This window comes from Schistocerca cancellata, chromosome 3 (genome assembly GCF_023864275.1).
Source record: "Schistocerca cancellata isolate TAMUIC-IGC-003103 chromosome 3, iqSchCanc2.1, whole genome shotgun sequence".
NCBI classification, from domain to species: domain Eukaryota; kingdom Metazoa; phylum Arthropoda; class Insecta; order Orthoptera; family Acrididae; genus Schistocerca; species Schistocerca cancellata.
The window spans coordinates 19,639,623-19,667,217 of record NC_064628.1 but is presented as its reverse complement, the minus strand read 5'-3'; the positions used below and the strand labels follow the sequence as shown (position 1 = coordinate 19,667,217).

The 27,595-nt window shown below is 45.9% G+C and overlaps 1 protein-coding gene across 1 annotated transcript in view; it reads left to right on the top strand.

Annotated features, from left to right (window-relative positions):
• Positions 1 to 27,595, top strand: part of LOC126176809 (BMP and activin membrane-bound inhibitor homolog) — a 305,176-nt gene that overhangs the window by 260,196 nt on the left and 17,385 nt on the right. The window contains exon 3 of the mRNA XM_049923989.1: positions 6,524 to 6,687. Coding sequence (XP_049779946.1) covers positions 6,524 to 6,687 — 164 coding nt within the window. The remainder of the gene's footprint in view (positions 1 to 6,523; positions 6,688 to 27,595) is intronic.

Genomic DNA, 27,595 nt, shown 5'->3' with positions numbered 1-27,595 from the left:
CAACGACACTCGGGTTCATTCCGGAAAAGGAAGGACCCTGCTTGGTAATGCAATTGGGACAATGAGCAACAAAGGTTCATGCTACGTTGCTGTAATGTTGTGATTTGAACAGTTTTAAAAGCTGAGGTCTGCCATACAGTTCTAAAACTTTACGTGCGTCCAGTCTTCCTTGTCGGTTGATTGAAGGTTTGAAACCGTCGATCGAGGAGGTGGCGACAGTCACTCATTGCGGCCGTCGCTGTTGCAGAAGCTGGTCACCAGACGAAACGGGCTCTTGATGTGCGCTAGCTAATGCTTCCCGTCCGCGACACCATGTCAGAGACTATCAGCGCAAGTCGAGCGCAATTACATGCTGCCCAACCCCGAAAGCGCGGCAACTCGCGGGAGCGTCACACAACACACCTGCTCCACTCGCTACTCCCGCCAGACTCCCCCTCTGCCCGCGCTCCACGCGACAGAGTTAACACTACCAAAGATCCTAAACACTTTGGTTCTTCACACGACCTATCGATGTAATCGTTCGATAGCAGTTTTCCCTAGGCAAGACCCAGCGTAAAAATACAAATAATATTTACGAAACAAACCAATTATACATCGACATAAATGAATAAATATATATATACATATAGTAAAACAATTACAATATGTAAAGACACAGAAATGTCATATATTCAGGTAACAAAAATAAGGAAAACAAATTTATAGTACAATAGATGGAAATAGGAGGATATGCATTTCCGGCGTTACATCCCTATGCACAGCCATTGTGTTAGTTCGACTGCTCGCGGCACGTTGAAACTCCAGAATGATTCCTTCCTCTGGTTTCATGAGATTTTTCACGACCGTGCTCCGCATTTTCGACGGTCCCTTTGCGTCAGTACATGATGTCTTCTTGGTTCTGGTGTACCTGTGATTGTTCCTTCACTTTTAGACTTCACAGTAATATCGTCAACTGTCGACTTGAGGATATTTAGAAGGGTCTGAAGTGTTAGAGATGGATTTGCAGGCGACACCACATGACCAGTTCACGTCATAAATCAGTGAGTCATCCTGACCGACCATTCTGCTGTTACTGCTTCACACAGTACTATCTGGTTGCTGTTATACTGGTGGGACTCTCGTCACATCTAATGGTCAGCGCCGCATTACATAGAGGCGTCCAGATGCTTTTGATCAGATAGGTTGTACGAGTGGGACAACTTCTGGATGCAGTGTTCGGATATTACACGTGTATCATCAGTGGCAAATCCGTCTTGATTGCAAAAATGTTTATTCACATGACCGGTTTCGGTTCCTCTAGAACCATCTTCAGATCTGCAATTTCGGTTACAGGAGTAACCCGTCGACACACAGCGACCTTCACATGATAATGTGATGCAGCATGTGAAGGCTGCATGTGAAGGTTGCAGACCTGAAGATGGTTCTAGAGGAACCGAAACCGGTCATGTGAATAAACATTTTTCGGTATCCCTTCAGACATTATGTCTGTTGTTGAAAATCATTGTATCTTTATTAAATTCATCCATTTAGGACAATTCATATCATTTCAATGTATGTAATTCATTTTAGTCATGGAACCAGCTCATGGAACAGAATTGCCGCAATGTTGTATCCCAACTTAGGGCCAGCGAAGCGCATTACATAGTTTGGCAAGCAGCCTATAGCCCACAGAAAACCAAAATAACAGAAGTGGGAGGTCCATGTAACGATAAGGAAAGAGAGACCAACAACAGCGCTCCCAGTGGCCTGGCGTCGAAATCGGAAAAATATGGCGCGATAGCTGTATTCTTGTGACTTCTGAAATTTTCCCGGCGTATTTCTTCTGTATTCTTGTTCTACGAAATACAAATACTAGATGATAATAATTTTCATTTATACTTTATGGGTGGTCTGGTGGTAATGTTGTAAGCAGGCTGTTTAGGTTTTCTTATTGGTAACGCCACGTAGCGCTCTGTATGAAAAATCACTGGCTGTGCTGTGTGCAGTCTGTGGCTAGTTAGCATTGTTGTCTGCCATTGTAGTGTTGGGCAGCTGGATGTTAACAGCGCGTAGCGTTGCGCAGTAGGAGGTGAGCCGCCAGCAGTGGTGGATGTGGGGACAGAAATGGAGGAGATTTGAAATTTGTAAGACTGGATGGCATATATATTATGATTATTAAGGTAAATACATTGTTTGTTCTCTATTAAAATCTTTCATTTGCTAACTATGCCTATCAGTAGTTAGTGCCTTCCGTAGTTTGAATCTGTTATTTAGCTGGCAGTAGTGGCGCTCGCTGTATTGCTGTAGCTTGAGTAATGAAGATTTTTGTGAGTTAAGTGATTTGTGAAAGGCACAGGTTAATGTTAGTCAGGGCCATTCCTTTGTAGGGATTTCTGAAAGTCAGATTGCGTTGCGCAAAAAAATATTGTGTGTCAGTTTAAGCACAGTCATGTATAATTGTTCTAAGGGGACGTTTCAATGTGTATTTACTTCTATACGTACCAAACGCTGGAACATTGTTGATTTTTAATTTTTGACTTGAGCATGTCTGTTCGTAATTTTGACTTCTGCTTGATCGCAACGTAATTTTACGGTTGTTAAAATTTCACTCTGATGAAGGTATTAAAAATGATTTGCAACCGGTTCGCTGTGTTATTTCTCTGTTGTTTCTCGCCGGCCGCTGTCGCCGAGCGGTTCTAGGCGCTTCAGTCTGGAATCGCGCGACCGCTACGGTCGCAGGTTCGAATCCTTCCTCGGGCTTGGATGTGTGTGATGTCCTTAGGTTTAAGTAGTTCTAAGTTCTAGGGGACGGATGACCTCAGATGTTAAGACCCATCGTGCTCAGAGCCATTTGAACCATTTTGTTATTTCTGAGAGACAGCTCGGTTCAAAACTGTATTGTTTGTGAAACTTAATATTGCAAGTTCGACCATATGCCTGTTACCAAGTGGAGATTATGTTCCTGATTGCGCCGAGCGGAGTGGCTGCGCGGTTAGAGGCGCCATGTCATGATTTGCGCGGCCCTCCAGCCGGAGGTTCGTGTCCTTCTCCGGTCATTGGTGTGTGTGTGTTGTCCTTAGTGGAAGTTGATTTAAGTAGTGTGTAAGTCTAGGGACCGATGACCTCAGCACTTTGGTCCCTTATGATTCCAAACACATTTGAACATTTTTGTTCCTGATTACCACCTTCTTGACTGTATCGCGCTATTTGAATTTTATTGTAAGTATGTTGCTCGTAATCTTCTTAATTTTCGCTCTCATTCGTAATATTGGGTGGGGTAAATGATTCGACATTTGCTTTTGTTTCATATGAAACAGAAGCTGGTTTCGTCGCATGGTATTCTGTGGATTCGTGTCTACTTGTTACTGTTTACGAACCAGTGTGCGAACTGCTCGGTTTAAATACATTGTACGTGTATTACTCGGATTCTACGTTATTTTTGTTCTAATCCGTTTTCCGTTCACTGGCATTTAATGGGGGGCCATTGAAAGTTTGATTGACTGTTGCTTAAGGGGCTCCGGAACGCACTATACTTGCAATGTTAAAATAACGCTTATAAATTACATCTTTCCTCACAAAGTATTTGAGGTAGGAAGTTGACCTTTTTACAGATTATTTATTGGAATATGGGCTACAACTTAACACAGGGATTTTACAAAATTTTAGTTCAGTTATTAAAGATGATTTTTTTTCAATTGTAATGAAAATTCACAACATTTTTTTGCAATTTTTTATTTATATATTCAAAAATATACAGTTTTTTGGAAACTTGACAGATTTCAGCGCTCCAAGTGGCTTGGCAGCGAACCAAGGTCGTGTTACCGGAAGTCTGTATATGAGTTCCCATGGAGGTAAGAATAAGGGGAGATGGCGCTACGTATCCCAGCCGTACTACGTTTTGAAGCCATGGGGGCGTGGCTCGCTGCCATGACACTCTCACCAAAACATTGACAGTGTGCTATAGCGCTGCGTGTATTACAGTCGCTAATTGCACCATATACGCATGTAACGTCAATAGATTGGTTGTTTCAAAGTTTTTGTTTAAAATAAAATCTCATAAAGGCGAAATTCCGTGTTTCTTCTGATTAAAAATAGTTTTTAATGTAATATTACGAATAGCTAGCCTTCAATGTAAACGATACAATTTTGTTAATTCAGTAATAAACGTGTATCACAAATTAAATAATAGAAACTGAAAACTAAGTTAGCTATACCCTCCCTCCAAAGCCCCATAAATACAGCTTGTTTGTAATACGTACTGGGACATTTCAGTTACGTTACACTACTAGGAATCACTGTTCATTACCACCAATATTTACTGAAATACGGTACATAGAATGGCAAATCTACACAGTGTCCTGTTTAGGCCTATACTTTACGCCAGTTAATGTAGTGTTAGCTTTTAATTTGGTACATGATGAAGACAAAGTGAGTTACTCAACACTTCGATTATCGACGATACGTACGTATTATACTGAAACGTGAACTTGAAAACTAAGAATTTAATTCTTCGAATTAACATACCTTTCGCAAATGTTTTGGGTGTGTAGGGAAAACTGATGGTACAGCATCTTCTCGGAGCCTTACTGTCGAAAGGGAAGTTCGGTCTACGTCCTCTTCTCGGAAATGCTGAGAACATATAGTGCTCCATTTAGACGCACGCCAATTCTTCCTCCTCACGGCATTCTCCCACAGAGCTTTCCGACTTTCATTTTTAGGAAATCTAAACTCGTACAGGAGAAAAACACGCTATAGTACAAGTACCGATGTAGGACACGTTCATTCACGATGAAGTTGTAAAATCACACTTAACGAGACAACTTACACACGAAATGTTATTCCCTTCGATTTCGCATCACAATCAGAACGATTCGTACTAGAGATGGGGGATCCGCTCCTGAACTGATACATAGAGTTGAATCTTTCAAAGGAGTGAACAATCAGTGATTCAGAAAAAAAGAACGGTAGCTCCAAACGTTTCCCACGGCAGAGAGAGAGAGAGAGAGAGAGACAGAGAGAGAGAGAGAGACGGAGCATATCAGCGGCGCCTCTGCTGGTCACAGCACAGTGCACGCCACACAACACAGCCAACGCCGGCCTCTGCCCTGCTTCTACCTTGGCTGCCTGCATTGTGCAGTGCCCCATTGGATTTTGTGTTTCACATATGCCGTGCCGTCTCTGTGCGTCCTCTGCCGCGTGCAGAGTCTGGCGCAGCATAACTTCGCATCGCACTCTGTCGGCGATCGTTTCAGTCGCACGTCCTGCTCTCTGGGCAGTTGATGTGAGCAACAGGACAGAGAGCCTCCTAGCGGAGAACATAAGAACTACTTGCAACAACCTGCTCGCAAGAGAATGGACGATTTGTCTCGGAGCGGGTGACTGGTGGCCGTTCACTGCTACCGCTCCCGCTCAGCGCTCACCCCACAGTTCTCAACTCTAGCCAGAGCGTTGAGCAAAGCAACTCAGGTGTCACTCTGGTCTCTGCGGTCTTAGCTCACGCAGTAATACAGCTCGCGGCTCGACCTGCTCGACTCAGTGCTTCTGCATCGGAGTTCGTCTCTACTGGATATTGTTCTTCATAGTAATACCGCTATGTGTATTACATTATTATGTTAAGTATACATCATTTATTTTTATTTTATTTTTATTTGTTTAAACTGATCAGATTAGGTTCCTGACGACTCCTCTTACTATAGGATTTTTATTACGGACACTCGAGTTTACGCTTTAATTACGAGCGAACCGATAAACGTATCGCAAAATGTGATACACCATTATTTTCCTTGTTTTATTCTGCGAAAGGCTATATGCAGCACTTTCGTCTTACAGTCAAATTTATATTTTTTTTTCTTATTCTGGTACGGATTTTGCGATTTTAGGCGTCTTCGGAAGGAAACGTTCACTTTAAAAATATATGGCATGTGATGTATTTGTATGAGGTTAATGAAATTTTAATACATTATAGCCAAATATATTGTTAATGTAAATCTCAAGTTACAACATTTTCCGATCACCCAAAAAACCACGATAGTGCAAAATAAATCAATAATCAAAAACTTTGTCATATCGTGGAAATTTCAATAAACAATACAAAATTCTTACTCATTATCTGTGTTACTTCAAAATAGGATCAAATAAGATCAAAATACAGGTATAGTACTGGAATAAACCAAGTTTAAAGGGCAATGTGCCTTCCATTTATTTTCTATTGTAAATGAGTGGTGAGACATGAAAAAGAGCTAATTCATTTCAGGGAGTGAACAGTTCTGATCCGATCTCTGAAAAGAACAGTTTTGCCCATCTCTAATTCGTACATCCGAACACCACACAAGTCACCATAATAGCGCTAAATCCTTCCAAAAGCGAGCGACAAGCCTATGCACACAAGCTTACAGCAGCAATGTTTCGGTCGGATTGAGACGGCTACCCTCGGCCTCACATAGCTTCGCAGCTGTGACGTCACGGCGTCTCCCTCTATTCTTACCTCCACGTGAGTTCCACCGTCGTCGTATGGCGGCTGAGAGTGTGCGACGTGTGCCCGCAGGGACCAGCAGGAGGCGTGCGGCGAGGACGGCGGCGCGGGCGCCGGGCTGTCGTGCTGCTCCACCGACATGTGCAACCACGTGGACGGGCTGGCGCATGCGCACGCGTTCGGCCGCCACTACGCCGCCTGGCACCACGGCCGCCTCAACGCCTCCTCCCTGACAGGTGCGTAGCTCAGCGCTGCCCGCCCGCCTCCACAACAGTCTCACCCGTTTCGTGTTGGGAGGAACATCGCCACATGTTAAATGAATCAATCTCCTCACTGTGCTACCATTTTAGATCTTCGACCATAAATATAATAGACTGACCCTGACGTCATTTTCGTGGCTCCAACATCTCAGGGCTAAAGTCACGTGAATGTTGGCAAAACATGGTTGTTTCGTGTTGCGCTTTCGGCTGTACTCAGCGCTTTGTCGGGGAAATGGCATTACATTTCACGTGTAAGAGTGTCTAAGATGGTGTAGATGCGTTTATTGAAATCTGCTGAAGTGACTTTTATATCTTTTTTACACTTGAAATAGAGTATCACGTAAATTAAAGTGTTGAAAGTGATGCCTGTAAAGTCAGACTCATATTACATTTTGGAAAGTATCTGTGATAATTCGGTTACAGAAGTAAGTATAACTGTTTCTCGTTCCTACTCATAGGTTCCGTAAGGATGAAAACCGAAGGCAGCTTTGGATACAGGCCCTGAAATGGAAAAACTTTAAGCCATCTGCACATACGCACCTTTTTGTATATACAAGTGAGATTATAATAAGGTAAGAGCACCTATAGTCGACACATGAAGAGAATTTTTTTCTACCTTCTGATACTATTAAATAAATGTAGGCACCAAAATTATTTTCTGAAACTTCAAAGTCTCACCTTTCATCTAAAATGTAATTTTTTTTAACTGATAGTTTAAACTTTTGTAAAAATAGTAGGAACTGAGCCTTTACAGTGCACCTAAAATTAATACTCTAAAATGGACCTGCTCCTAAAGTCGACAATTTTGGCACCTACAGTTGACGTAATTCCCATATCCCATGTTCTTTTATAAGTGACTAGAGCTCAAAACGCGGCGAATCCAATGTTAGATGTTTTGACACGAGCCCACTCTTACCGTTTAAAAGAATTTTAACGACATTTTACTTAGTTTATAGTAATTTCGTCCCGCTGGCCACCAGAGGGGCGTTCGATGTATTTGTTAGATTTTATAAATGGTACTATGAACAAATCCAGGTCAAATGTAGTTCTGACATAATTTTTCGCAAATAAAAAATTAATTTTTGTTGGAAGCGTTTGGCAGTCAACTGAGAAATGTGGGTAAAATACGATACAAACATAGGATGACAGACCGCTGATTTGAAATCCCGCCACGTTTTGCCAACAGTCACGTGGTTTATGTTGGAGCCACACCAGCCCTATAGCTTCTGCACAGCAAGGCCAGTCTACCAGTATCTATGGTCGAAGTTTTAGATCTATGTTGTTATTGTTATGGTCTTCACGCCAAAGACTGATTTCATACAGCTCTCCAAGGTGCTCTATCCCGTACAAGTCTTTTCATCTCTGCATAATTACGATGGTAAGCCCAAAAGTAAGGTCTCCTATTTTTTTATAAGTACAGAAGTATGTGTGGCAGTTGGTCACACTGTTATGAGGAGTGCCTCAGGCGCTGTGTGTAAACATACGCACGCCGCGCTGAGGCGCTCAGTCTTGCCTTGGCAGCCGTTGAGAATGGAGCTCCCGTTGGATGTTACCGTCAGTAGTAGGACAAGGTTCGTGTCAGCGCACTCTGCATTGTTGCCAAATTTATTCAAGATGGCGGCTATGACGTCACCCAAAATGGCGGAGTTTGGCGGGAAAATAGGCCAATTGGGCTACCTCCACTAACCTAACCCCCAGAAAAAATGGCGAGAAATTTGAATTTTGGTGGGAAAATAGGTCAATTGGGCTATGTCCACTAACCTAACCCTCCAGAAAAAATGGTGGGAAATTTGAATTCCAACAGGATAATGCATGCAAAATCGCACTTGTCTTCATTATTATTCATTATTATTGATTATCGTTTATTAACATTCAATATCCATTATTATTATTATTATTTATATCATACATGTGTGTATGCATTCCAACTGGCTATGTCCATATCTCAGCCACCAGGTAGCACCGCTGTGACGTCATTCATGATGGCTGATTTTGGCGGGAAGAGAGCCGATTGGACCACATCCACTCAACTATCGTTCTGTCCTTAAATTCTCCTGCACATTCAGTCTTTGCTGAGCTGTCATTGTCAAACCATCGCCATGTGTTCGACCATCGAGATGAATGTGGGTGATAGAGCTACTTTCAATAACTGCATTTCATGTAGACATTCGAGTCCTATAAACGTGGTTTCCTTTCTTCAGCCTGTCTTGTAAGATACGTCATAGGATCAAAATTGTCGCCGGCCGTGGTGGCCAAGCGGTTAAAGGCGCTACAGTCTGGAACCGCGCGGCCGCTACGGTCGCAGGTTCGAATCCTGCCTCGGGCATGGATGTGTGTGATGTCCTTAGGTTAGTTAGGTTTAAGTAGTTCTAAGTTCTAGGGGACTGATGACCTTAGAAGTTAAGTCCCATAGTGCTCAGAGCCATTTGAACCATTTTTTTCAAAATTGTCCCGGTTGTTCCTATATTAATCCGAAACCTAAACTGAATGGATGCTGCCTTATGACACTGTGCTGTGTCATGCTAATACAAAGAACGATCGTCTCCAAACCGTTCCTCTACTCTCGTAGTGCACAATGTGCTCAAAAATAAGTTCATGTCTTTCCGCACTTGTCGTCTCTGTATTATAAGGGATATACAGGTAAACCAAGGTTAATACCCCCATACCGTTCTCCCATCTCCTCCGTTCTTCACTATAGGCACTGCACATGATGATAGATAACATTCCACGGGTATTCGCCATACCTAAATACACTCCTGGAAATGGAAAAAAGAACACATTGACACCGGTGTATCAGACCCACCATACTTGCTCCGGACACTGCGAGAGGGCTGTACAAGCAATGATAACACGCACGGCACAGCGGACACACCAGGAACCGCGGTGTTGGCCGTCGAATGGCGCTAGCTGCGCAGCATTTGTGCACCGCCGTCGTCAGTGTCAGCCAGTTTGCCGTGGCATACGGAGCTCCATCGCAGTCTTTAACACTGGTAGCATGCCGCGACAGCGTGGACGTGAACCGTATGTGCAGTTGACGGACTTTGAGCGAGGGCGTATAGTGGGCATGCGGGAGGCCGGGTGGACGTACCGCCGAATTGCTCAACACGTGGGGCGTGAGGTCTCCACAGTACATCGATGTTGTCGCCAGTGGTCGGCGGAAGGTGCACGTGCCCGTCGACCTGGGACCGGACTGCAGCGACGCTCGGATGCACGCCAAGACCGTAGGATCCTACGCAGTGCCGTAGGGGACCGCACCGCCACTTCCCAGCAAATTAGGGACACTGTTGCTCCTGGGGTATCGGCGAGGACCATTCGCAACCGTCTCCATGAAGCTGGGCTACGGTCCCGCACACCGTTAGGCCGTCTTCCGCTCACGCCCCAACATCGTGCAGCCCGCCTCCAGTGGTGTCGCGACAGGCGTGAATGGAGGGACGAATGGAGACGTGTCGTCTTCAGCGATGAGAGTCGCTTCTGCCTTGGTGCCAATGATGGTCGCATGCGTGTTTGGCGCCGTGCAGGTGAGCGCCACAATCAGGACTGCATACGACCGAGGCAAACAGGGCCAACACCTGGCATCATGGTGTGGGGAGCGATCTCCTACACTGGCCGTACACCACTGGTGATCGTCGAGGGGACACTGAATAGTGCACGGTACATCCAAACCGTCATCGAACCCATCGTTCTACCATTCCTAGACCGGCAAGGGAACTTGCTGTTCCAACAGGACAATGCACGTCCGCATGTATCCCGTGCCACCCAACGTGCTCTAGAAGGTGTAAGTCAACTACCCTGGCCAGCAAGATCTCCGGATCTGTCCCCCATTGAGCATGTTTGGGACTGGATGAAGCGTCGTCTCACGCGGTCTGCACGTCCAGCACGAACGCTGGTCCAACTGAGGCGCCAGGTGGAAATGGCATGGCAAGCCGTTCCACAGGACTACATCCAGCATCTCTACGATCGTCTCCATGGGAGAATAGCAGCCTGCATTGCTGCGAAAGGTGGATATACACTGTACTAGTGCCGACATTGTGCATGCTCTGTTGCCTGTGTCTATGTGCCTGTGGTTCTGTCAGTGTGATCATGTGATGTATCTGACCCCAGGAATGTGTCAATAAAGTTTCCCCTTCCTGGGACAATGAATTCACGGTGTTCTTATTTCAATTTCCAGGAGTGTACATCCATCGGATTGCCACGGAGCATAGTGTGGTTCATCTCTACATATAACTCGTTTCCAGTCATCCGCTGTCCACAGGCGACGCTTTTTACATCATCTCAAGCGTTGCTTAGGAACCGCGACGGAAATGTGTGGCTCATGAGGAGCTGTTCCACCCTTTCTCCCCATCATTTTTGACTCCCTGCGCACAGTCATCGTGCTAGCTGGACTGCTGGCTGCATTTGAAACTCACGAAAGATTCCTTCCGCTGATTTGATGCGATTCCTTACATCTATCCTTCGCAAAATGCTCTACGCTCCCTGTACTCGGTACCCAATGTAAGCCTGGTCTCGGTTTAGCCGTGGCTGCTCCTTCGCGTTTTGACTTCACAACAGCATCACAAACAGTCGATTGGGTAGCGTTAGAAGGATCGAAATCTCCCTCGTGGATTTCTTACTCAGGTGACGTCCAACGACTAGTCCAAGTTTGAAGTCACTGAGCTGTGCTGACCGGCTCATTTTGCTGTCACTGCTTCTCTATTGACAACACAGTACTCCATACATCCTGTTATACTGACGCGTCTGCATAGTGGGCAATTCCGCATTGCATACGGGTATCTAGATCTACATTTATACTCCGCAAGCCACCCTACGGTGTGTGGCGGAGGGCACTTTACGTGCCACTGTCATTACCTCCCTTTCCTGTTGCAGTCGCGTATGGTTCGCGGGAAGAACGACTGCCGGAAAGCCTCCGTCCGCCCTCGAATCTCTCTAATTTTACATTCGTGATCTCCTCGGCAGCTATAAGTAGGGGGAAGTAATATATTCGATACCTCATCCAGAAACGCACCCTCTCGAAACCTGGACAGCAAGCTACACCGCGATGCAGAGCGCCTCTCTTGCAGAGCCTGCCACTTGAGTTTGCTAAACATCTCCGTAACGCTATCACGCTTACCAAATAACCCTGTGACGAAACGCGCCGCTCTTCTTTGGAACTTCTGTATCTCCTCCGTCAACCCGATCTGTTACGGATCCCACACTGATGAGCAATACTCAAGTATAGGTCGAACGAGTGTTTTGTAAGCCACCACCTTTGTTGATGGACTACATTTTCTAAGGACTCTCCCAATGAATCTCAACCTGGTACCCGCCTTACCAACAATTAATTTTATATGATCATTCCACTTCAAATCGTTCCGCACGCATACTCCCAGATATTTTACAGAAGTAACTGCTACCAGTGTTTGTTCCGCTATCATATAATCATACAATAAAGGATCCTTTTTTCTATGTATTCGCAGTACATTACATTTGTGTATGTTAAGGGTCAGTTGCCACTCCCTGCACCAAGTGCCTATCCGCTGCAGTTCTTCCTGCATTTCGCTGAAATTTTCTAATGCTGCAACTTCTCTGTAAACTACAGCATCATCCGCGAAATGCCGCATGGCACTTCCGACACTATCTACTAGGTCATTTATATATATTGAGAAAAGCAATGGTCCCATACGGTCGCAGGTTCGAATCCTGCCTCGGGCATAGATGTGTGTGATGTCCTTAGGTTAGTTAGGTTTAATTAATTCTAAGTTCTAGGCGACTGATGACCTCAGAAGTTAAGTCGAATAGTGCTCAGAGCCATTTGAACCATATTTGTGTGATGTCTGTAGGTTAGTTAGGTTTAAGTGGTTCTAAGTCTAGGGGACTGATGACCTCAGATGTTAAGTCCTACAGTGTCTAGAGCCGTTTGAACCATTTTGAGACTTTGTTGAGGGTATCGTATGACGTTCTATCTGTCAGGAAATGTTCCCTTTGGTCGCAAAAAAGATTAGATAACATAAATTTTCAGAGGCCGTGAATAGTTACAATTAAAAGCAAACAGCCCTCGGTCACAAATTTTTAACGAATTAACGGGGTTTCGACACTGCTAGGAGTGTCTTCCTCAGAATTTACACCAAAGAATGGTCTATAACATGGTCACAGAATTATGACTAAAAACGTATGATAACAAATTGTAAGTACGGAATTATCGTGAAAGACTGTGCAGTAATTATATGTCATTTATAAAATAGTAAATATGTCAAAAGGGAATTAGTCACAAAGATATTTAAGATAAAAAACTGTGATGGCGAGCCACTAAGGGCTGCTCGTTACTTGCGTGGTGCAGGTTGTAAACGGACTGAACAACATTTTTTTTTGTCTTAAATATCTTTGTGACTAATGCCCCTTTGGCATATTTACTATTTTATAAATGACATATAAGTACTGCCAGTCTTTCACGATAATTTCGTACTTATAATTTGTATCATATGTTTTTAGTCATAATTCTGTGACCATGTTGTAGACCATTCTTTGGCGTAAATTCTGAGGAAGACACTCCTAGCAGTGTCGAAACCCGGTTAATTCGTTAAAAATTAGTGACCGAGGGCTGTTTTCTTTTAATTGGAAAGATTAGATATCTCGGTAGGAACGTGTCTCCCTTACTACACTTGACCAACAGCGAAATATTTCAAACCGTATTTAGTTCAGAGGGCGTACACGTGGTGGCTCTTATCGACGTCGACTTGTGAAGTGCGCTGTGACTGCGCGCGACAGATTTACGAGCCAGTATACGGCCGTCGGGCGCGCGCGAGATGCGGCCAGCGAGCGATCAGAAGTCGGAGGCGATAAAAAGGTCAGGGAGCCTTGCCTGGCTGCCGGCGCTTCGTTCTGCGGCCCCTGGCGGTAGGCAACCACACACACTGATATACGCGGGCGGCCAGCCGCCACCACACCGCCGCGTCCGCCTTTCTCCTCGCAGGCACAAGGAAAGTGAGCAGATTTCTCCCATCGTAACATTCAGTGTGATTTTCATCTCAGCAGCGCTGATCTTTCATGCCTGGTAGAGAGCTACTGCATACAAAATTGTTAAGGCTTTCGTGGCCACTTGTTGACAAACTGCCTATTGGCTTCTGTCTCGGGTTTTTCGGCCGACGTTCATCTAATGATTTTTCTGACGTTTCGCCAGCACGAGTGGCTGGCATTGTCAAAGCTTCACCCTCCATTGCCGGTGGTGAACTGGAGGCGAGCTCGCGGCCGCAGCCTATATGTACCTGGCGCGCCAACGTCCGAGGGCTTCTCCGCGGTCATTTCCGGTGCGGTTCTCTTCTTGCTACCTGAGACGGTCGTTCGCTGCAGTACGGGAAGCCAGGATCCGTTTACCTTAAGGCTTTCCTCTTCCTTGTTGAAACTGTTCGCGTGTTTTTGTATTTCTACAGCTTCTCGGAACAAGCGCATGTGATAGTGCTTCTCTACAGCTAGAACTTCCGTGTCGGCGAATTTTATTACGTGGTCGGTCCCATTTAGTGCGTGCTCTGCCACGGTCGATTTCTCCACCTGCCCCAACCTGCAATGTCGCTTGTGCTCTTTGATCCTGGTGTTAATTGATCGTCCAGTCATTCCGACATAAACTTTTCCACATGTGCTTGGTATACGGTATATTCCCGACATTGCAAGTGGGTCTCTTTTCTCCTTCACCGATCTAAGACACTCTTTGATCTTCCTTGTCGGTTTGAAAATCGTCTTTACGCCGTGTTTGCGCAAACGAGAAATGCAACACCTGGAAACTGTTCTGAGGAGCAATGGGTACTCCACAAATTACATTAGAAGTGTAACAGAGCCCAACACTCGGCGAAGTAAGGAACCAGAAAAAGAAATGTCGGGTACGGCCTTTCTGCCATACATTCCCAGAGTGACGGACAGAATCGGCCGTACATTGCGCAAACACGGCGTAAAGACGATTTTCAAACCGACAAGGAAGATCAAAGAGTGTCTTAGATCGGCGAAGGAGAAAAGAGACCCACTTGCAATGTCGGGAATATACCGCATACCATGCACATGCGGAAAAGTTTATGTCGGAATGACTGGACGATCAATTGACACCAGGATCAAAGAGCACAAGCGACATTGCAGGTTGGGGCAGGTGGAGAAATCGGCCGTGGCAGAGCACGCACTGAATGAGACCGACCACGTAATAAAATTCGCCGACACGGAAGTTCTGGCTGTAGAGAAGCACTATCACACGTGCTTGTTCAGAGAAGCCGTAGAAATACAAAAACACGCGAACAGTTTCAACGAGAAAGAGTAAAGCCTTAAGGTAAACGGATCCTGGCTTCCTGTACTGCAGCGAACGACCGTCGCAGGTAGCAAGAAGAGAACCGCACCGGAAATGACCGCGGAGAAGCCCTCGGACGTTGGCGCGCCAGGTACATATAGGCTGCGGCCGCGAGCTCGCCTCCAGTTAACCACCGGCAATGGAGGGTGAAGCTTTGACAATGCCAGCCACTCGTGCTGGCGAAACGTCAGAAAAATCATTAGATGAACGTCGGCCGAAGAACCCGAGACAGAAGCCAATAGGCAGTTTGTCAGCTACTGCATACCTGGTATGCCACGAACGTTCATGTACCCTACGAGTAACTGTTTATATGAAGTGAAGTGCGTGGCGAAATATATTTTTTATTGTACCGTACTTTAAAGTTGGTCGTAGTTTGTGGAAATATGATGTGAAGTGTGTTTTTAGAGTTTTTCGACCACTGTCTAAGATCAGGGTCCTTTCAGTTTCCTGCCCGCATCTCGTGGTCGTGCGGTAGCGTTCTCGCTTCCCACGCCCGGGTTCCCGGGTTCGATTCCCGGCGGGGTCAGGGATTTTCTCTGCCTCGTGATGGCTGGGTGTTGTGTGCTGTCCTTAGGTTAGTTAGGTTTAAGTAGTTCTAAGTTCTAGGGGACTTATGACCACAGCAGTTGAGTCCCATAGTGCTCAGAGCCATTTGAACCATTTTGAACCTTTCAGTTTCCGTGCAGGATGATCCTCGTTTGCTCAAGGCGGATGTCTACCGTATTCCTTGCAGTTGTGGCATGTCAAATATTGCTGGTCGGACTATCAGGATCCTGGAGGACCAGTGTATTCAGTACTGGTGGTAGTGGTGGTGGTTAGTGTTTAACGTCCCGTCGACAACGAGGTCATTAGAGACGGAGCGCTACCTCGGGTTAGGGAAGGATTGGGAAGGAAATCGGCCGTGCCCTTTCAAAGGAACCATCCCGGTATTTGCCCGAAACGATTTAGGGAAATCGCGGAAAACCTAATTCAGGATGGCCGGAGACGGGATTGAACCGTCGTCCTCCCGAATGCGAGTCCAGTGTGCTAACCACTGCGCCACCTCGCTCGGTTATTCAGTACTCACCACAGCCGAGAAAATCCACCACTGCACAACATTGTCTTGGCACCGATCATTCCATGGAATATAACAGCATGGAGAGTCTCACATGCGTTTCCTTCTATTGGGATAGTGTTGTTATGGAGACAGCGGAAATTAAATTAGCAAGTAACCTTATAAATAGAGACGGTGGTTTTTATTTAAATTCTGGTGGAACCGTGCTGTCTCTCTCTTCTCAAAAAACAGAGGGACAAAGTTAATGTTACAACACGCGTTGATTATTAATTTCACTTTCACTTTCGACGTCGGTCATCTATTGTTTGTGACGGCGCTAGTGTGTACAGTGCCTGTGTGTGTGTGTGTGTGTGTGTGTGTGTGTGTGTGTGTGTGTGTCAGAGAGAGAGAGAGAGAGAGCTAGCTTTCCGGAGTTTCTCTGTAAACTGTTTGAAATTCCCTTGCAAGGCTCTTACAGCAGTCATGCCTTGAAAATGGCAGGGTGTGCTCCTGTCGAATCATCGGCGGTTGTCGGCGAAACCATCTGGCTGGATTCCGGTACGTTATTGTCACATATTACTTCCTTCCCCAGACGATTCGCGGAACGCGACGACAATCTTAGAGAAATTGGACTTCATGCGGAGGCGTATCGACAGGTATCCCTACCCTTCTAAGCAAAGAAGGGAAAAGCAGAAAGGTGGAAGGAATATATAGAAGGTCTATACAAGGGTGATGTACTTGAGGACAATATTATGGATACGGAAGAGCATGCACATGAAGATGAAATGGGAGATATGACACTGCGTGAAGAATTTGACATAGCACTGAAAGACCTAAGTCGAAACAAGGACCCGGGAGTAGACAACATTCCATTAGAACTACTGATAGCCTTGGTAGAGCCAGGCCTAACAAAACTCTACCATCTAGTAAGCATGATGTATGAGACAGGCGAAATACCCTAAGACTTCAAGAAGAATATAATAATTCGAATCCCAAAGAAAGCAGGTGTTGACAGATGTGAAAATTACCGAACTATCAGTTTAATAAGCCACGGCTGCAAAATACTAACACGAATTCTTTATAGACGAATGGAAAAACTGGTAGAAGACGATTTCGGCGAAGATCAGTTTGGATTCCGTAGAAATACTGGAACACGTGAGGCAATACTGACCTTACAACTTATCTTAGATGAAAGATTAAGGAAAGAAAAATCTACGTTTCTAGCATTTGTAGACTTAGAGAAAGCTTTTGACAATGTTGACTGGAATACTCTCTTTCAAATTCTGAAGGTGGCAGGGATAAAATACAGGGAGCGAAAGACTATTTACAATTTGTACAGTTATAAGGGTCGAGGGACGCGAAAGGGAAGCAGTGGTTGGAAAGTGAGTGAGACAGGGTTGTAGCCTATCCTAGATGTTATTCAATCTGTATATTGAGCAAGCAGTAAAGGAAACAAAAGAAAAATTCGGAGTAGGTATTAAAATCCATGGAGAAGAAATAAAAACTTTGAGGTTCGCCGATGACATTGTAATTCTGTCAGAGACAGCAAAGGACTTGGAAGAGCAGTTGAACGGAATGGACAGTGTCTTGAAATGAGGATATAAGATGAGCATCAACAAAAGCAAAACGAGGATAATGGAATGTAGTGGAATTAAGTCGGGTGATGCTGAGGCAATTAGATTAGGAAATGAGACACTTAAAGTAGTAAAGGAGTTTTGCTATTTGGGGAGCAAAATAACTGATGATGGTCGAAGTAGAGAGGATATAAAATGTAGACTGGCAATGGCAAGGAAAGCGTTTCTGAAGAAGAGAAAGTTTTTAGCATCGAGTATAGATTTAAGTGTCAGGAAGTTGTTTCTGAAAGTATTTGTGTGGAATGTAGCCATATATTGAAGTGAAACATGGACGATAAATAGTTTGGACAAGAAGAGGATAGAACCTTTCGAAATGTGATGGTACAGAAGAATGCTGAAGATTAGATGGGTAGATCACATAGCTAATGAGGAGGTGTTGAATAGAATTGGGGAGAAGAGGTGTTTGTGGCACAGCTTGACTAGAAGAAGGAGTCGGTAGGTAGGACGTATTCTGAGGCATCAAGGGATCACCAATTTAGTATTGGAGGGTAGCGTGGAGGGTAAAAATCGTAGAGAGAGACCAAGAGATGAATACACTAAGCAGATTCAGAAGGATGTAGGTTGCAGTGGGTACTGGAAGATGAAGAATCTTGCACAGGATAGAGTAGCGTGGAGAGCTGCATCAAACCAGTCTCAGGACTGAAGACCACAACAACAACATCATCCCTACCATGTACGATTCGCAGGTGAATTAGGGAAGGGCGAAAAATGATAGCGGTACTAGAAGTATCCTCTACCACACAACTACGGTCGCTTGCGGAGTACAGATGCAGATGTAGAAATTCTGTCATCATCGGCTGCAGACAAGACTAGTATTTTATTTTGTAGTCAAACAGCCGCACTTCTCCACAGCGCCGGTGCCGCAGCGTCAGTAAGTGGCGAGCGGAGCTGGTCCTCCAGCAGCGTCGCGCGCGCCACAAGGCGTGCCTTGTTCCTGGCCCTCTCTCCCCGCCAGATGCTAATGAGAGCCCCTTACGCCCCTCCCTTCCTCTCCTCTTCATCCTCTTGCCAGTTACAGCTTAGGCTTAGCGCCAGCGTACTCTCCCATTATACTGCATTCGCAACGGCTCTTTACTTTCTTTGCGCGCGTGCCTGGAATATCTACGACTGTTGTTTTGACCCTCCGAATGAACCTCGGATGCCACGTCTTTGCTCAACTGAGAACGGACGGTTCATTAGCTACGTTATTACATTAGTTGTACATTAGTACCATGCGAATCAAATTACAGTTATTGTGTAATACGCTACGAGATTAACAAATGGTGTCCCTCATCAGTCATTTACGTTAATGCGTGCAAAGATCGTAAAAAAGTGAAACTGCACTTAACCCGAAAGTTGGTTTGAACAGTGCAATGGTTTTCTAGGCATAATGTCCTATTGGAGGCCCCGTTGCCATCTTCCGACCTTTAAACTCACATGCCCAACAAGCTACTCTGAGGATCTACACTTTAACATGGACTCAGAAAGACGGATTAATTAAAAAATCACTGCCAGAGGTAAAAGAAGTTACAGAAAAAACTCTGGTACCGAGTGGGGATTCAATGGAAGACCTTATCTTATGTAGTGTTACTGCAATATAACGATAAGTAAACCATGTGAATGTTGACACTACGGAAACGTAATTGTTTCTTTGCGTACTGTCTTTGCGAGAACCTCGTTTATACGAGGTGCATTTAAGTCCTAAGGCCTCCGATTTTTTTTCTAATTAACTACTCACCCGAAATCGATGATACTGGCGTTACTTCTCGACGTAATCGCCCTGCAGACGTACACATTTTTCACAACGCTGACGCCATGATTCCATGGCAGCGGCGGAGGCTTCTTTAGGAGTCTGTTTTGACCACTGGAAAATCGCTGAGGCAATAGCAGCACGGCTGGTGAATGTGCGGCCACGGAGAGTGTCTTTCATTGTTGGAAAAAGCCAAAAGCCACTAGGAGCCAGGTCAGGTGAGTAGGGAGCATGAGGAATCACTTCAAAGTTGTTATCACGAAGAAACTGTTGCGTAACGTAAGCTCGATGTGCGGGTGCGTCGTCTCGGTGAAACAGCACACGCGCAGCCCTTCCCAGACGTTTTTGTTGCAGTGCAGGAAGGAATTTGTTCTTCAAAACATTTTCGTAGGATGCACCTGTTACCGTAGTGCCCTTTGGAACGCAATGGGTAAGGATTACGCTCTCGCTGTCCCAGAACATGGACACCATCATTTTTTCAACACTGGCGGTTACCCGAAATGTTTTTGGTGGCGGTGAATCTGTGTGCTTCCATTGAGCTGACTGGCGCTTTGTTTCTGGATTGAAAAATGGCATCCACGTCTCATCCATTGTCACAACCGACGAAAAGGAAGTCCCATTCATGTTGTCTTTGCGTGTCAACATTGCTCGGCAACATGCCACATGGGCAGCCATGTGGTCGTCCGTCAGCATTCGTGGCACCCACGTAGATGACACTTTTCGCATTTTCAGGTCGTCATGCAGGATTGTGTGCACAGAACCCACAGAAATGCCAACTCTGGAGGCGATCTGTTCAACAGTCATTCGGGAATCCCCCAAAACAATTCTCTCAACTTTCTCGATCATGTCGTCAGACCAGATTGTGCGAGCTCGAGGTTGTTTCGGTTTGTTGTCACACGATGTTCTGCCTTCATTAAACTGTCGCACCAACGAACGGACTTTCGACACATCCGTAACTCCATCACCACATGTCTCCTTCAACTGTCGATGAATTTCAATTGGTTTCACACCACGCAAATTCAGAAAACGAATGATTGCACGCTGTTCACGTAAAGCAAACGTCGCCATTTTAAGTATTTAAAACAGTTCTCATTCTCGCCGCTGGCGGTAAAATTCCATCTGCCGTACGGTGCTGCCATCTCTGGGACGTATAGACAATGAACGCGGCCTCATTTTAAAACAATGCGCATGTTTCTATCTCTTTCCAGTCCGGAGAAAAAAAATCGGAGGCCTTAGGACTTGAATGCACCTCGTACCGGAAAAAGAACGGACGTACCGAATTGAATAGAGAAGTGAGAACCAAAAGGACCACAGACTGATATCTTACCCCTTTCTTTTAGCGCCGGAGCCACAATCAGTTAATTACAGTCTCCGATGACGGTGGTAGATAAGACACGTCGTGAAATACTGTCATCAACAAAAAAATTTCGTTGAGCGGACTCAACTGAATTATTTGGAAGAGTGCAGCTCGATTATGGACTCACTGCAAGAATTTATTTCCTTTATTAATGACCAATGGCCCGTACTTCCTAACGGAAGGACCAGGTAGGATCGCGCAGGCCCTTTGTTTGGTGGCTCAGGAGTCCAATGCGAGTGCCCACAGTTGGGACAGGTGTGTACTACGACGAAAGAGGGGCTCGTCGCAGACGCTCGTCTACACGTTTCTTTCGCAGCTAAGGCGCGGCCGTGTAACATATTGACATCCTTGACGAGTTTCCTACATCTGCTGTGGTCGTGGGCGAGTTCCTCCCATTTGTCGCAGCCCGTATTAAATGCATTCACATCGCGCCTGACATACTCTTCAAAGCTCAAAGCACGTCTTGACATGTGCTGTCTCACTAAGTGTCGGGAAAGACGGGAGTGGTCCGTACGATGTAAGTGTCCAAATCACCGCAGGCGACGTTCGTTGAGAGTGGTGGTGATACTCGGTGTATTCACAGCATACAGGACCGTCTCGTTTGCCGCATGGTTCCTCCATCTTATGCCTAGAATTTTTCGTAAGCACCGCAGATGAAAAGTGTTGAGCTTACGTTCTTACATGTATGAAATGTCCCCTTAGAAACAATTATACAAGACTGTGCTTAAACTGACACACAATATTTTTAGCGCAACGCAATCTGACTTTCAGAAATCCCTACAAAGGAATGGCACTGACTAACATTAACCTGTACCTTTCACAAATGACTTGCCTCACCAAAAATCTTCGTTACTCGAACTACTGCAATACAGCGAGCGCCACTGCTGCCAGCTAAATAAAAGATTCAAACTACTGAAGGCACTAACTACTGATAGGCATAGTTAGCAAATGAAAGATTTTAATAGAGAACAAACAATGTATTTACCTTAATAGTGTTGAAAAATCATAATATACATAGCAGTTCATGACATCCAGTCTTACAAATTTCCGAACTCCGTCATTTCTCTCCCCACATCCACCGCTGCTGGCGACTCACCTCCAACTGCGCAACGCTACGCGCTGTTCACATCCAGCTGCCGCTGCCCAGCACTACAATGGCAGACAACAATGCAAACTAGCCACAGACTGCACACAGCACAGCCAGTGATTTTCATACAGAGAGCGCTACGTGGCGGCGGCGTTACCAATATAAGAACCTAAACAGCCTACTTACATAAAAAGATTCAAATTACTGAAGGTACTAACTACTGATAGGCATAGTTAGCAAATGAAAGATTTTAATAGAGAGCAAACAATGTATTTACCTTAATAGTGTTGAAAAATCATAATATACATAGCAGTTCATGACATCCAGTCTTACAAATTTCCGAACTCCGGCATTTCTCTCCCCACATCCACCAGTGCTGGCGGCTCACCTCCAACTGCGCAACGCTACGCGCTGTTCACATCCAGCTGCCGCTGCCCAACACTACAATGGCAGACAACAATGCAAACTAGCCACAGACTGCACACAGCACAGCCAGTGATTTTCATACAGAGAGCGCTACGTGGCGGCGGCGTTACCAATATAAGAACCTAAACAGCCTACTTACACATGGCGTATTGTGTCCAGGTTTCAACACCATAGAAGAGGGTGCTAAGCACGAATGGTTGATAGATGATGGTCACCTAAAGGTGTTTGTTGTCCCAGACTCTCGTGCGGAGCTTCCCCAAAGCGTTAGCCGCTTTGCTAATTGTTGCTTTTATTTCGTCGTCTGGAGAGAGGTCTTATGACACTTGCGAACCGTGGTAACAGAATTCGTCGACTAATTTCATCAAGGAGCAATCCAATCTTACGGCAGGCCTATCCTTGCGCCATAATCACAATCTTCTTTACATCCACAGACATGGAGAAGAGCTTGCATGGATCAGCAAATTTGTCCATAAACCTCTGAAGGCCGTCTCGAATATATGCCATGGATGCGGCATCGCCAGCGAATAAAAGGTTACCTTCAAGTAAGTCCTCACGATAGCGTTTAGATCTGAAGAATAACACGTTGCAAACTTCCCCGTCAACCAGGCTCCTTTCGCAACTTCGAGAAATAATTAGATAAATACACCGATCGAGGTAGGAGCCAGCTACAGGGCCTGCGGACTGTGTCAAATGCCGTACTTCGGTTGATAAAGGCAACGAACAATGGGGTTTTCTGCTCGCAGCGCTTTTCCTGAATTTGTGGTAGTGTGAAGGTTGCATCGGCGATAGATCGCTGGGCTTGAAACGCACATTTGGAGATTGACGGTACACACGCCCAGCAAGCTCCTTCATACTGCCCAGCACCACAAGTGCAAAGGCTCTTCCGACGATACTCAGCAGTGAAATTCCGCGGTAGCAGTTGCAATCACCGCGATCGCCTTTACCTACAGGGTGTTTCAAAAATGACCGGTATATTTGAAACGGCAATAAAAACTAAACGAGCAGCGATAGAAATACACCGTTTGTTGCAATATGCTTGGGACAACAGTACATTTTCAGGCGGACAAACTTTCGAAATTACAGTAGTTACAATTTTCAACAACAGATGGCGCTGCAAGTGATGTGAAAGATATAGAAGACAACGCACTCTGTGGGTGCGCCATTCTGTACGTCGTCTTTCTGCTGTAAGCGTGTGCTGTTCACAACGTGCAAGTGTGCTGTAGACAACATGGTTTATTCCTTAGAACAGAGGATTTTTCTGGTGTTGGAATTCCACCGCCTAGAACACAGTGTTGTTGCAACAAGACGAAGTTTTCAACGGAGGTTTAATGTAACCAAAGGACCGATAAGCGATACAATAAAGGATCTGTTTGAAAAATTTCAACGGACTGGGAACGTGACGAATGAACGTGCCGGTAAGGTAGGGCGACCGCGTACGGCAACCACAGAGGGCAACGCGCAGCTAGTGCAGCAGGTGATCCGACAGCGGCCTCGGGTTTCCGTTCGCCGTGTTGCAGCTGCGGTCCAAATGACGCCAACATCCACGTATCTTCTCACGCGCCAGAGTTTACACCTCTATCCGTACAAAATTCAAACGCTCCAACCCCTCAGCGCCGCTACCGTTGCTGCACGAGAGACATTCGCTAACGATATAGTGCACGGGATTGATGACAGCGATATGCATGTGGGCAGCATTTGGTTTACTGACGAAGCTTATTTTTACCTGGACGGCTTCGTCAATAAACAGAACTGGCGCATATGGGGAACCGAAAAGCCCCATGTTGCAGTCCCATCGTCCCTGCATCCTCAAAAAGTACTGGTCTGAGCCGCCATTTCTTCCAAAGGAATCATTGGCCCATTTTTCAGATCCGAAACGATTACCGCATCACGCTATCTGGACATTCTTCGTGAATTTGTGGCGGTACAAACTGCCTTAGACGACACTGCGAACACCTCGTGGTTTATGCAAGATGGTGCCCGGCCACATCGCACGGCCGACGTCTTTAATTTCCTGAATGAATATTTCGATGATCGTGTGATTGCTTTGGGCTATCCGAAACATACAGGAGGCGGCGTGGATTGGCCTCCCTATTCGCCAGACATGAACCCCTGTGACTTCTTTCTGTGGGGACACTTGAAAGACCAGGTGTACCGCCAGAATCCAGAAACAATTGAACAGCTGAAGCAGTACATCTCATCTGCATGTAAAGCCATTCCGCCAGACACGTTGTCAAAGGTTTCGGGTACTTTCATTCAGAGACTACGCCATATTATTGCTACGCATGGTGGATATGTGGAAAATATCGTACTACAGAGTTTCCCAGACCGCAGCGGCATCTGTTGTTGACAATTGTAACTACTGTAATTTCGAAAGTTTGTCCGCCTGAAAATGTACTGTTGTCCCAAGCATATTGCAACAAACGGTGTATTTCTATCGCTGCTCGTTTAGTTTTTATTGCCGTTTCAAATATACCGGTCATTTTTGAAACACCCTGTATGTATACAGTGACGATGTTGGCGTCGTGCCTATCCGGCGGCGCGGTATCCTTACCCCAACATTCCAGTAAAAGGCTGCAGAGCACAGGGAGGAGCGGAGTTAGTGTGGTAAGTTCTGTGTGGGTGGTGTCTTTACCTGCGCATTCCGCTCATTTTAGCCTCGCAACAGTTCCTTGAAGCCCCTCCTTAGTAGGCAAGGCGTCCAGCTCGGGACAAATTTACGACCGAGAAATCTCTCCTATTGGTTTCGGCCTAATGTTGACCGGACGTGAGCAGACGTCGCATCGTTGAAGCTGTCGATTACAATCTGTGATGACTGTTCCATCCATCTCCATAAGTGAGGCAGTCTTCTTAGGGTTGGACCCGATGACCCTTTTGATACCCGAATACACTCCACCGATGTTTCCACCGTCGACACACTCGTGTATCCCTGTGCAAAGTTTCTCTAAGTACGTGTTAACGCACTTCCGGACTGTTCCCTGAATATTGCCTTTGCTTTACTTAAATCTCTGCAGGCAATGTTGCAAGAGGTCGAGTGCCTGTTTATACTTGGCTGACGTTTAGAGTCAAGGAGGGGGTTTCAAGTCATAACCGTAAGTTATACTACGCCGATCAAAAGTGTCAGTTTCACTGAAAGTGCATGAGGAATTTTTTATTTTTTGATTTGCAATGCCAGGCTTTCTCGCGCTCGATCGTACGTCCTTAAACACTACTGTCCATTAAAATTGCTACACCAAGAAGAAATGCAGATGATAAACCGATATTCATTGGACAAATATATTATACTAGAACTGACATGTGATTACATTTTCACGCAATTTGGGTGCATAGATCCTGAGAAATCAGTACCCAGAACAACCACCTCTGGCCGTAATAACGGCTTTGATACGCCTGGGCATTGAGTCAAACAGAGCTTGGATGGCGTGTACAGGTACAGCTGCCCATGCAGCTTCAACACGATACCACAGTTCATCAAGAGTAGTGACTGGCGTATTGTGACGAGCCAGTTGCTCGACCACCATTTGCCAGACGTTTTCAATTGGCGAGAGATCTGGATAATGTGCTGGCCACGGCAGCAGTCGAACATTTTCAGTATCAAGAAAGGCCCGTACAGGACCTGTAACTTGCGGTCGTGCATTATCCTGCTGAAATGTAGGGTTTCGCAGAGCTCGAATGAAGGGTAGAGCCACGGGTCGTAACACATCTGAAATGTAACGTCCACTGTTCAAAGTGCCGTCAATGCGAAGAAGAGGTGACCGAGACGTGTAAGCAATCGCACCCCATACCATCACGCCGGGTGATACGCCAGTATGGCGATGACGAATACACGCTTCCGATGTGCGTTCACCGCGATGTCGCCAAACACGGATGCGACCATCATGATGTTGTAAACAGAACCTAGATTAATCCGAAAAAATGACGTTTTGCTATTCGCGCACCCAGGTTCGTCGTTGAGTACACCATCGCAGGTGCAGGCGCAGGTCTGTGATGCAGTGTCAAGGGTTACCGCAGCCATGGTCTCCGAGCTGATAGTCTATGCTGCTGCAAACGTCGTCGAACTGTTCGTGCAAATGGTTGTTGTCTCGCAAACGTCCCCATATGTTGACTCAGGGGTCGAGACGTGGCTGCACAATCCGTTACAGCCATGTGAATAAGATGCCTGTCATGTCGACTGCTAGTGATAGGAGGCCGTTGGGATCCAGCACGGCGTTCCGTATTACCCTCCTGAACGCACCAATTCCATATTCTGCTAACAGTCATTGGATCTCGACCAACGCGAGCAGCAATGGCGCGATACGATAAACCGCAATCGCAATAGGCTACAATCCGACCTTTATCAAAGTCGGAAACGTGATGGTACGCATTTCTCCTCGTTAAACGAGGCATCACAACAACGTTTTACCAGGCAACGCCGGTCAACTGCTGTTTGTGTATGAGAAATCGGTTGGAAACTTTCCCCATGCAGCACGTTGTAGGTGTCGCCACCGGCGCCAACCTTGTGTTAATGCTCTGAAAAGCTAATCATTTGCATGTCACAGCATCTTCTTCCTGTCGGTTAAATTTCGCGTCTGTAGCACGTCATCTTCGTGGTGTGGCTATTTTAATGGCCAGTAGTGCATATTATTCCCAAGCGTAGAACTAGACTGGCATACAGTTTGGAATCTAGTTCCGTTGTTCGTCGCACCAATCGCTGCAGTACGCAAACAACAGCTACTTGAATTATCAGGCTTCTGTCGAATGCTTCCGTCGGAGCTGTATTAACTGTAGAGTAATTACAAGACAGTATAAGATTTATCATCACAATGCGGAGTAAGTAAAAAGAAAATCCCTTTAGATACACGGCGTGGTCGTGGAGCACTCCGAACAAAAGGAGGAGGAGGGGTATGGGTAACATTGAGAGCAGTGCGGAGTAGAACGGGGAAGCAGAAACAAGGATGAGTCGAGCGGTAGAACTGGCTCTGCTGTCGTCAGCAGGGGTTGATCTCGTAAATCATGCCGGGGCCAGTTATAAATTGAATATTAGGGCCGTGTCGTGCGCCGCCGTCCCATTGTTCGAGGCGGGCCGCCATCAATATGGACCTGAGGACGGCGTCCGACCCGCCTCAAAACAATAACGCAGCGCTCTGACCGCGCTGTAAATCAAAACACGCTCTGCTGCTAAGGTCCGCGCATGCGCGAGGGTGGCAAGCGTCTCATTGGCTGCGACCGCGACCGGTAGCGTTCACGTTTCCCTCGATCTCCGGTAACTCGTTCACAATCATGCAAAGTTCTGCAGTTGTATATACAGGGTGTTTCAAAAATGACCGGTATATTTGAAACGGC